Source organism: Gnatocerus cornutus, chromosome 6 (assembly GCF_029298725.1).
Source record: "Gnatocerus cornutus isolate USDA-ARS CGAHR chromosome 6, icGnaCorn1.1, whole genome shotgun sequence".
NCBI lineage: Eukaryota > Metazoa > Arthropoda > Insecta > Coleoptera > Tenebrionidae > Gnatocerus > Gnatocerus cornutus.
This window is the reverse complement of record NC_142238.1, coordinates 13,343,228-13,355,755: the sequence shown is the minus strand read 5'-3', so window position 1 is coordinate 13,355,755 and position 12,528 is coordinate 13,343,228. Positions and strand designations below refer to the sequence as shown.

Genomic DNA, 12,528 nt, shown 5'->3' with positions numbered 1-12,528 from the left:
CTTCCATCAATCTTGAATAAAATCATAATGGTAACGTAGTAATATATGCTGGATATTCGATACGAAACCTTTAATGTGTTGCTTTAGAATTTTCCATGCTCTACAAAAGTTTTGCTCTAATTAAAATTAATTGTGCTGGATTATTCGGCTAAAAGATTATTAATTAATTAGTCTTTAAATTTTTCCGGGAGAATTATAATACACCGCGGTAAAGCGTAACTCGATTTAATTTAAACTCGAATGGCAAAAAAACTTTGAGCGCAACAATGAAGGCTGGAGATAAATGTAACAGGGTAACTGCTGTTTCCTCTGTTATTTCGCTACAAAGAGGCTTTTTGTGCGTTTTAAGCAATGAAAAAACGATTTTCGACTAATTTTTCCTGATAGAAATTTCCCAAGTTCGCTCGGTTTACAAGAACAAGTGTAAATTTTTTGTCGAGAGGTCAAACGGCTTGAAAATGTTTTTCCGGAAGTTACAACGGGGATTAACGCAGGCTCAGAGCAAAGTTAAAATACTTTGGAGAACAATACTAACAACAAATCTAGGGTTATACCAACTAGACAAACAACAAGTTAGAAAGCGAGCCCCCGAAAATGGGATTTTATACCGTAATCCAGGTGCAGTCGACCCAATTTTATTCATTACAACTTTCAAATAACACCAATCCGGTTCCAAAGTTATTTCTAACAAATTTGACCTCAGGGAATTAATTCGGATATAAATAAGCTGTCTCCTTTGCTGATTTTAACTTATGAATTATCAAAGACGGGACACTACTAAATCTGTTAATTAAGAAAGTTTCTGGAGGTTAGAGAGAAATCTTCGCTATTTTTACTTGAGGTGTTGCAGTACGATATCAGAGCTATAAAATATTTCATTGCAATTATTATGTCGGAAATAAAGTTCAATCATAATTCCGGAAGTTTTACACCTCACATCATTTTTAGCACTACTTAAACTAGATGTCCTTCACCTGAGTAGAAACCCGAATAAAACCAATTTATGAAGCGAAAAAGAAATCGAGAATTTGCATGTCCATTTTGATTTAATCGTCTTTCGAGGAGCTCTGCTTTCAATCTGTGTCGGTTAAGTTTAAAACCTCGTGTGATGTTTTTTGTTAAGAAAAAATTTACAATTCTCAGGAGAAAAACTTGACAAGGGCAGTGTTAAGATACTAGCGAGAACGTTTTTCCCGAAATCTATAAGTGAGGGCTCTTGTTCTATCCGATAATGACTTTAAACCACAACAGGGCCTATGGGACATGTTTTAAATTTGCACGTCTTAGTGAAAAAGCACGAACGAGGAAGGCATTTTATCGAAAGCAATTTACCGTAAGTATCATGCGCTAAGTTAAAACCACTCTAGAGCATAATCCGGATCACGATCACGCAAGGACTTTACAATGAAAATATCAGACAGCACTTGTCAGCTACATTGTCAAACAGAAGACGGAAATGAAAACAGCGTTCTCTTACCTACACCCCTTGAATAAGGGATGCGAATGCCTCCTGCCGTGCTAAGGCAGGTTTTAAGTCTAATTGAGTTAGCGGATTCGATTTCATGAGCCGGTGGTTTCGTTAACGCCAAATTTAACAATAAATGGACGTATGATGGAAGTATTTTAATTAAAATGAATGTACGCGTAATGATGATTGGATGTTATGGTTTTAATACTGGGGGAAATTTTTATGTGAATGATTACAACGCGGCACGATGAAGGTGCTTCCTGGAACGTGTTTCATTTTCCTTGTTGAAAATATATACCGTGTATTTCATGTCACCTCGCAGGCCACAAACACTCTCTGCAACCTTAAGTATTCTCTTGTGCTGCTTTTTATAGTTCACGAAGCATCCCCTGAATTACTCCTCTTTCTTCCTATTAAAATATTCATGTCGTATAACGTGTTACCTATTAGCTGTTTTATTTCCATGGTAATATAATATCGTCGCCGCTTTTAACCCCCGAAAAATATATCTTCCACATTTTAGGATTTTCATATTGGTCAATTCCATTGAAAAGCTTTCACAAATTACGCCAATTGCACCACTTTTATCCGAATTTCCACTAAATAAAAACAATATGGTAAAACCCGACATTATAAATTCATAAAATGTCAATGGAAAATTTGTAATAAATTGTACTATTATCAGAGACCGATTTACAAGTAATTTTAGTACCAGTCCAATAATTTTAATTACAATGGTGGTCGGATTTGAAAGAACAGCACCATCATGTAAAAATTGCGTTTATTATTGTGTAAATCTGTAATTCCGATGATGCAAATAATTTTGTTTAATACTTATATTAATTTTATTAAAATATTCTATCCACACTGTAATGATTTCATCAGAGACGAGTTAACACAGAAAGCCCTCAAATTATCCGGTGAAATAATTTTCTATAAGGCAACAACTCATTAGCACCACCCTTGCATTTCGAAATCCTCTACAAGACTAGATTAATCTCCTTGGCCTCGTTGGGTTAATTAAACCGGTCAAGTGGCAAGTAATATACCTTGCAGGTAAGGAAAGCCGTCCATTGAAAATTATCCGGGACACCTTCCACCCTGTATGCTCCCTTTATGGATTCAGTAGAGCGTAAAAGAGGCGCCGAAATTCCAAAACATCCTCTTAGACAGTTCAAAGGAGGTAACGGCAAATATTTTTCAAATCCCGTTCTTGATGAGATTAATTTTAGATATTGTCTTGGGCGAAACGCGCGACGGTTATATGAGAATTTTAATTTTACGAGTTGTAATAATTAAACATCTGCGTTGAACCCTTAACAGTGGCAGTCGCGGGAGCAATTCGGTGATATTAACATACTTGAGGTGTTTTATTGGCGAGAGATTTTGGGTGTCTTCAGATTCTATTAACAACGTTCTGGTTGTACACGTTATATTGCTCAAAATGGAAACATGATATTGGAGATGTTGGGAATTTATAATACATTTTCCGGACATATTTGCAGATAACATATTTCCCCCGAGTGTCGTTTTCCTTTGAACACAATGAGTATTCCGATGCACCGACTGCAATTGGCATCTCAACACACCACTATATTTTATCCAAAGCGATGTTCATGATTCAACTTTGCAAAGAGAATGTGTAGTTAAGGTCGCTCTTTCTGCCAAATGGTACATCTCGGCTATATTTCAAAAAGCCCGGATAAGTGACACAGAAAAGTCTTTAAATAGTTGTGGGGCTTAAAAGTCTGTTTAAAACACATAAGCTGTGCTCGTTCCATTAAGCCCCGATGCTCGCTATTATTGTAATAGTTTCTGGTTACGCATCTGTATCCCTTGTGACGGATAGCATGACCCAGTTCTAACTCCACTTGCATAAACTAAGAAACGTGTTACATGGATCTCCAGTCTGGGAGGCAGGATTAGTAAAGGTCAATATAACTTTCTAGGATTATCGAGATTTAGTTCTGTCCCATGGACCTGAATCCTAATTTATCGCATGCTATCTGATTCCTTTATTAGGGTGCGAGTCGGATTGATGCTTGTTATATCCAGGATTATATTGTCTAATTATGGGCATAACAGCTGCCGCATTTCGTAAACACCATCACATGTTGATCAGATACTGCAATTTCCTACATGCTTCATACCTCAATGTCATGGCATGATTTAGGGAAATTGATTTCTACAAGGGTGCCGGCAATGAAAACGCAGATGTGCGTGAGCTTCTTAACTTTGTGCGATTATTGCTTTAGACGGGACGAGAAATATCGCGCAGTTTAACCATAAATATCTACTGACACGACTACAATAAACGCCGCCAATTATCCAGCTCTCACCATCAAAAAAAGGAATTCTTGCAGCTCAGACTGTTTTTTACGACACATACATTCATTCACGTTTAAATAAAAAATTGACGGAAAATCAACAAATACACGATACAACAGTGCAAAACAAACAGAAATGCCACTGCGAATTCTCGCATTTCAAACAACTTGTTCAAATATACGGATTCTATTAAAGACAGCTCATATGTCATACCGCCGATCAATATTTCATCAATAATCACCTCTCAACATTTATGTTGTATTATATTGAATAATTTAAATTAAAGTGAGAATATGGTGGATGCCCCGAGCCTGGACAATTATTACCTAATAAAGATAGTTTAGGAAAATTAAGTTTCAAACCCTAACAAATTATTAAAGTTTTAAAATTTGGCAGAATAGTATATTAAAACACCGAGTTTCATAAGGCAATTTTTTAGGCACGAATCCAAGTTTATAAAACGAGCGGCAAAGCCGCGAGTTTTATAATGGATGAGTGCCTAAATGGCCTTATGAACGAGGTTTTTACATTATTTTTCCTAATTTGTTCTTGTAACAGAGCTATTTTCGCTATTTTCCAATTCGTTTTCAGTGCTAGAATATCCATTTCGATACGGAATGTTAGAATAGCTTTGTTTCCATAGCAACTTAGGAATTTTTAAGATACAAATTAGGAAAAGAAACTTTAAGCCATCAGAAATTATACAAAAAAAAGTTCTCTCACCTAACGTGGGAGCTTCAACCCTTAAAATTTTGATAATCTCCCCTAAAAAATGTTTTTCGTATTTATCTTTCAAACCAATTATATTAGAGTAAAAATAAATGTAATAAAAAATGTTTCAAATTAAATTTTCTGACAAAAATGTTTTATTAATTTTTTGCGTCTAGCGAATGCAACTCGCGCAAATAGCAAAGTTGAGGGTGAATCGAGAGTATTTATTCATTTATTTATTTATTCACTAGTCAACAAATTTTAGAAAAAATGCACTGGAAAAGTGAAAAATCTAAACTAGAATTGCCTCATGATTCCGGATCTACAATCTATTTTATTCCATTAGGTCAAGACTAAGATTTATTTAATTAATTGTCACAAATCTTTGTTATACCTCATTAAACAAGTGATTGAATAAGTTATCCAAAGAACTATAGAAATCGTCGATTTTGCCAAGAAAAACTGATTTTCCAGAAAATTTTTAGAAACCAAGTAATTCACTTAAAAAAAAAACTTAATGCATAACTAATAAACTGCTGTTTTTATTTTTTACTGTAATACATCATTATAAAGAAAGGAATCTCAGTTTTTATCATTTGTAGAATCTCTTCAAAGGCCTAATAGCATTGCTCTAAAATTATAAATCAATCCATCGTACATTTTTTTAATAAAAGGAATGTTAAATTTGAAAAAAGTTTGGAAATCATACATAAAGAATGTTAAGAAATCGTGAAAGCACATCCTTTTTACAAAATTAATTTTGTTCGCTTGGTTATTCCAAAAATCTAAATATGTGTGTAAACTTTTGGCGAACGATGATTTGGTAAATCTCGGGACTTTAGAACTGCTTGACGTTTTCTGGATTTTTGAAAAGTACAATTTATAATTTTGGACCTCTAGGAAATATAGTTGCGGTGTCAAGTTAAATAAAAATTTGGTTTCAAATTTAATAAATATTTAATTAATAATTAATTATAAATATTTAATTATTTGATTATCTCTTTAAAGATGTATTTATAACAAAGAATCAAACAAAGACTTAAATAAAAATGAGAAAATAAATTTTGGTAACAAAATGAATTATAGAGTCAAAAAGTTTTTAGACTTCACACAATTTTTTTCTAACGTTTGTCAACATTTATTGTTCCTTCTAAGGTATAATTGCTCTAAAGTAAATGGTTTAGAAGATAAATGAGGAAAACAATTTTTAGGGGTGTTTACTCTAATTTTAAGGGATGAAGCTTTTTTGTTAGGTGAGAGAACTTTTTTTTTAAATTCCTGATACCTTTGGTAATTTTTTCTGCCAAGTTTCAAAACTTAAATAATTTTTTTTTTATAACGGTCATTTTTGATATAATTTCCCCGGACTAACATCTATGTAGAAATATGTAAAATTAAAAGCGCGCGTTTGTTCAATCGGCATCATTGCTTTGATGATCCCCAGAACAAAATAGTACAATTTCATCATACATTCTCCCTTTGTGCGCGTCAGCCTTTTTCTATCAACTCTACGAATTCCGTTTTAAACAACAAAACTTCATGTCTCTGTCGCTGGGAATAATAACGACCTTCCTTTGTGCAAATGCGTCATCTTCCGTCAATTCGAAACCGCATTTTACAAGACTACACGTCAGTTCTAAGACAAGTTCTCTGTTGAGGCCTCCTTCCGTTGTCAACAAAGCAATAAAGATATGATTGCTTAATGCTTACTCACCGTTCTGTCGCCTGGATGTTTCACGCGACAGTTGAGCAAAGCAGACTGTCCTACGACAGCGGTGACGTTCCGAGGACCCACGTCATCAAAGTAAGGTCTTTGAACGATCGGCTTCACCGACTCCACAAACCTAGACTTGGAACTCTCGGAGACTCCCACAAGAGCCGCTGAAACTAGAGAAAGCGCTAATTAGAAGCAAATATTGCTGCATTATATTGTACGTAGTTTTGAGCGACTAATGAGAGCGAATTTGTATTAATGACTGTGTATATTACGGTATGTAAAATAGTAATTAAAAATGAAATGGATTTGATGTCATTTAATTTTAATTAACAAATAATGGGCTCATTAGAATAATTGCACGAGAAATAAATCAGTTTAGTCGCCAACTACGTGTGTGTAGTCCGTAAACACTTCTCCCAGAAGCTTGTTCGCAATTCCAACACAGACATATGCATCCCGCTAAGTTGTTACATGTGCAGTGTAATTTATCTGCTAATTTCCCTTGTATGAGGCTCTGAGCTATGCCTGTTTTCTCTCATGAAATACCACAATCTTCAAAGATACCTAGTTTGTTTGCAATAGTTCCCTCTCGTCTTTCTACGTATTGATGTAAGACTGATGTAAATCAGGATCAGCATAAATGCGATAAAACCACACACAGAGATCTAAATTTACATATCTCGAGGAACATGACAGATTTTCGTTTAGTTCCACTAATGGATAGTTGCGAAAAGAAGCTTATTACTTTTTCCGGTATTATTTCGTCTCCAATAAAATGACTCGCAGCGATTTCCATTTAATAGAATCAGATAAAAGCTTTGTTGGAATCACAAGCAGTAATTAAATTTTTGTTTAGTTTGAGGCAAACTCAGCTTAAAAGCTCGTTTAACGAAAGTCGTGTTTTTCTATTGGATTTTTTTTACTTTTTAGCTTCAGACTTGCGTGTTTATCAGTTCGGATCATTTGTTGTATTTTTCCGATTCCGTTCAAGATATCTGGCACCGTATTATTTTTTAAGCGCGTTCTGCAGATAGCCTATAAAATGAAGAAACCGGTTCGGTGATCCGAAAAAGTTTTTATTATGCAAATCAACGCTGTAATTACCTCATGAAATACGATTTATTGTTGCGAATTTTTTACGCCCTTTTTTGCTTTGTGTCATATCCAATAAAATGGACAATTTATGGTAGTTTGGCTCACGTGGAAACAATTACGCGGAATTCGTCTGCAATGTGTCAAAATTTTACCTGGTTTTAAATTTAGTCCGGTGGTATTACTGCTAATACTTAATATTCAATTGAACGCAGAATTGTGACAATTACAAAAAGGATTACATTTGTAAATTTGTGTTATGGTATAAAATGCACTTATTCAATCAATCCGCTATTAAAATATACTAAATTGCCAATCACGCAAAAATGGTGGATGCGCCGGGCGAATTATATTTTGATTGAAACATTTAACAATAATTGTATATTATAATTTAATACAATCAAAAGTTATTGATTCTTCTTCGTTGAGCAAAATATCTCTGAATCGATGCCAAGCTTACGTGAATATAATAACCGCCAATAACTCTCCTTTCGTTTGACATTTTAAATTGAAGTTCCGCTCTTTGACTTTTTCATCTGAGAAATATTGTGTGTATGACAGAGAATTGTTTACATGTTGTTGCCACCAAGAAGAGTCGTAAATCAAGTGTTGCTTTTTGTTTCTGACTTATTACCTCCGCACTAATAAGACAATGCGGTTAATACGGTGGCAAAAGTGGGTCGGAGTTGCAACAATGCGGAAATTCGTATATCAAAAGTTGCGGGATGGAACCATGAAAATGTTTCATTGTAGAATACTGCACCAAGCTCCGACTCCAACATCTACGGGTTTTAATTATGCAAGCCCACATGCTTAAACCCTGATTACTTATTTATGAACTGCCATGTAAAGTTCTCATCCTAAATCCTTTCCTCTTCTATTATGTAGCGCTCAAAGCCTGGAACACTAACAACGAGACTGCGACCTTGTTTTTAATCGCAAGCACGCAATTAATCCGTTACGGATTATAAATTGCGATGGAAATAATAAATTGGTATTACAGGGAAAAAATGAGCCTCGAAAACGACTCTGAAAACAAATTGGTGGAGGTTTTATCTTTAAAGCGATGTGAATTGTTCAAGAAATTGAAATTGTTGGCAATTGGAGCTTTGGGTGCACTCGGCTAAATTTTAAACAGCAGCTTAGAAGCTTTCAGCTGCAGCTTCAGTCGCTGTACATTTGAAGAGTGAAAAATCGGAATGACAGGAAACAAAATTAAGCCAAAATCTGCTGTTGCGGCCGTGTTTGAATATCCTTAAACTTCCATTCGCTCTATTGGCAGTGAAACCTCGAGCAAACCAATCAATAATAAACCACCGCTATGTAAACAAGCAAATACCGTCAATTTTCCGAAACGTGGCCCGTTCTACTGTCAACAGCTTGAAACATAATAAAAAGTGTTTGAGATGAGTTATGGAATCCATTTATTTAAAGCAAACATTTCCAATTTCTTAATTACAGAAATCAGAGGATGGTAATAATTGGCGTCTCGTATCTCAGACTTCAGCTCCGAAAGGAGCAATTTTTCTGATTAATGACGTCAACATCCCAATCTCGACCAAAATAACGCTATTTTAAAATACATTCAGTTTCAACAATGGCTGCGTCTATATTCAGTAGCGTTCAAGGTTTAAATTATAAATAAAGTATGACTGTTATAAATTTATAGAAGACTTGGCGCTAGAACCGATCTAAATCATACATCTAGAGAACTAGTAATTTATTAGTAAAATATTGCCACGAAGAAAATTGAAAAATAAAAAGGTCCTGCAACAACAGCAGCTATAGAGAATCGCTCGACCATGCACCGTAGATTTAATAAAGTTATTTCGAGAATGAGTTACGAGCTGTAAACTCATTTAAAAACTAATTAGTGCAAAACTAAAATTTGCATTTTTAAGTATTTTTCTCACAGACTGTTTCTTTAAGCGTCGGAATAAGTAAAACGCTACATTTGTCGCCGTTCTTCCATAAATTGCCAGCTTTGTGCTTGATTTTCTGAGGTTTTTTTGCACTATGACAAATGTTTGTCTAACATGCAAGCACTGGAAACGTAGAAAATCTTTAGCTCTAAGTTATGATAACAAAAAAGCCAGAAGAGAAACGGGGGCAAATACAGATTCGATCTGGAGATCTGGACCATCTCCTGCAATTTGTTTTGATTCAAGCTAAATTAGTAAAAACCCGGCGCCTCCACCATTTTCGTATCAGCAAAAATGCTACATTTTCTTCTAAATTCGATTAAAATTAGATCTACGCAAATTATCGCTAGCTATTTGAATTAGAGCATGTGGCACGAGATTCTGAGTGCCGTGACCAAATAAGAGACCTTCCTAGAAATTTCTTTGGCCAAGTTTCGTGTTTCTTATCATTTTCCTACACTTCATCATGGTGGGCAATTTATCGGACGTCTCCAAGCCCGGCACATTTGGCCGTCTGTCCAAAGTTCAAAGTCCGTCCAAACTTGGAGCTTCAAAGCCCAACTTGTGTAAATTTGTTTCATTCTGTTACGAACAAAACCGACCTGTCTGAAAGCTATTAAGTTCTGCAAATTATCTGAATGATGCTGCAAAAATCCAAAACAATGGTCCTTTGTTCTTCGCAAACCCGTTCATATTAGGATTTTTTGTGGAACCGGAGGATTCTTTTTGTTTTGGTAGGCAAAATTCGTCTTGTGCTTATCAGTAGTCCTCTCATAAAAATATCCATTTGTGTGGTGGCGTTACTTTATTTGGGAAAAGAGGTTGTAAACTTATTGCGAGGACAGATTCGTAAGCAGCAAGAAATTTTCTAATCAGGTTCGACCTTTTTTCCCGTAACACGTAGCAAATTGGCTCGTAAAACTTTTTCTTTTACAACGGGTGTAAGGGAGCCATTTTTCTTGATAATTCTGGCTGGGTCCTTAATTATAGCGCGATTTACATGATTTTTTCAGCGTTAAAATAAAATGACACATTAAAGTCATAAAGTTGTGAAAAAAGCTTCACTTTAACGTGAAAGTATTTCATATATCACATAGGATGACAGTGTGTGGGCAGTTAAAAACACATTATTTCCAAGATAAATGAATCTCCGCGCCGCCAAATTTCTTGCATCATATTTATAAACAATTCATACTCATTAAATTTGTATCACAATATCCTCGTGTTTTATCTTTCTTTGTGGCGGCTTGTTTTTTTGAACGGAACCTTGCCGCCTCTCTGGATATAATAATTGTCGGCTATAAAAGGCACATAAAGCGACGGTCACGAATGAAAGATGCCGTAATTTCAGGATTCCATGAGTCAGATAAAAGTATGGCTGTTAGCAGCGTGACCTTATCCACAGCTTAATGCGTGTTTATTACGTAGATGACGAGAGCTTAACTTTTGATCCTTTGACGAACTCGAGACTGATATTCTCACCTATTTTGAGAAGGGACACTAATTTTATTAAGCTACACCTTTAGAAGATCGGGAAGATTCATTTTAAGCGCTATAATTAACGTTAAACTAGCCATTTGTCTCTGCGGCACATTACGAGAACACGTCTAGAGCTTTTGCTCTTCTAGTACCGCTTCGGGAATATACTCATGTGAATATTTTATAAAATCTACCCAAGGTTTTCGGTTGGAACATATTTATTTAAGTACGCAGACATAATACCATATTTCCCCACGACAGCAGCAGGCTGGTCAACGAATAACGTACTTTTAAATCCTTAAAAGAACACGAATTTTTTAGTCGTGCGCTTATAGACTTCATGCATCACATGAAGGAGGAGAATGAGCCGGAAAATATGTAGTCGTTAGAAAAAAAAAAAAAAAACAAAACCCCAAAGAAATCCCCAAGTAACAAATTAAGCTCCAGGTACTTAAACAAAACAAACTATTTATGCACATCAGCGTTCTCCTGCATAAATAATCCGAAAACTCCTTAAGCTAAGTTGTACAAAAAACTTCATAGTGTGTTTTAGTAGTTGGTAAGCTTTATAAAGGAGTTGGATGAAGGTGCGTATCGCCGCAGTTTCGCTAGAGGGATGTCACATGCCCATTTCAATTTGTCAGCCTCTCGATTTCACGAGCCGTCTGAAATACACCCGCAGGAGTTACCTTGTAGGCCCATAAGTATAAAACTTACCCGAAGGGACGACCGTCCTATACAGTCAACTTGGGTCTAAGCTATTTTCTACTCTGATGGAATAAATCCATTCATTGTAACCGGAAACGTACGCGCTCAATAAAACGTTTCTTATATCTGAAGCGATTTTTTAGACCGCACAATTGGGCTAATTTTTTACAAACTTCCGGAGCCACAGCAAAGTTTAGAGAAAAGGAATTGAAACGGATTGTGGCCGTCGTCCAAGATTCTAACTGTAATTATATTTTTTCAAATTAAAATTGTAATTGTTGCGAATTGAGGTCGTCCACTAAATTATACGAAAATCTTATCACAGGCGGTGTAATGTAAAACGCAATTATGTCATTGTTGCGTTGACATTTATGCCAGAGTTTTACGAGAATCTGATAACTAAGCAGGTTGTAAAGAATAAAAATTGGACGTTAATTAAGTTTTATTTAAGATGTTTGTTGATATTTGTCGGCTGGTTAACATAACAAAACGAAAACGTATTATAATTTTTGTTGTCTTTTAAAACTTCTAAAAGCGAAATTGTTTGAAACAACTTACGACTCTGCTCCAAAGTTTAAGCTAAATACAATGTGAGGTACATTAAAAATAATAAGCTGTTAAGAAAGAAAAAATTTTAATTTTATCTTCTTATCCCGAGGCGTTCACAAATTTTAACCGGTATAAAAACTCGATAAAAGTTTATCAGACAAATATAGAAAGTTTTAAAGTAAAACCCGTCAAACGTTTCACCTGTAAGACTTCAAAACAGAAAAAAATCGTCGGACGAGCTTATAGATGTAAACAAGTTTAAACTACACATCAATTGACTTTATTGAAGCATAAGAGTGCTGAAAAATTTGAAGCATTTGCATACCCCACTTCAGTTCCTGGAAAAAATTTAAAATGACTGCTTTAACTGAAAAATTTACCAAAGTGTATAAAATTCTTGACCCGGGTAATTCACCTTTGCTTTTACATAAAAATTTAAAGTATTTGCAAAAGTGATATGAAAGGCTCAGGTAAATATAAATTTTTAACCAAAGCTCGCATGAAAAATATAATTCAACCGGATATTACAGCTCAAGCTTCACATTCTGAGGAAA

At 35.1% G+C, this 12,528-nt stretch overlaps 1 protein-coding gene across 5 annotated transcripts in view; it reads right to left on the bottom strand.

The window, feature by feature from the left end:
• Nucleotides 1-12,528, bottom strand: part of LOC148173121 (zwei Ig domain protein zig-8-like) — a 101,019-nt gene that overhangs the window by 24,041 nt on the left and 64,450 nt on the right. For all 5 annotated transcript variants that reach the window (XM_088038399.1, XM_088038401.1, XM_088038397.1 and 2 more), the window contains exon 3: nt 6,222-6,394. In XM_088038399.1, the coding sequence (XP_087894525.1) occupies nt 6,222-6,394 (173 nt within the window). The remainder of the gene's footprint in view (nt 1-6,221; nt 6,395-12,528) is intronic.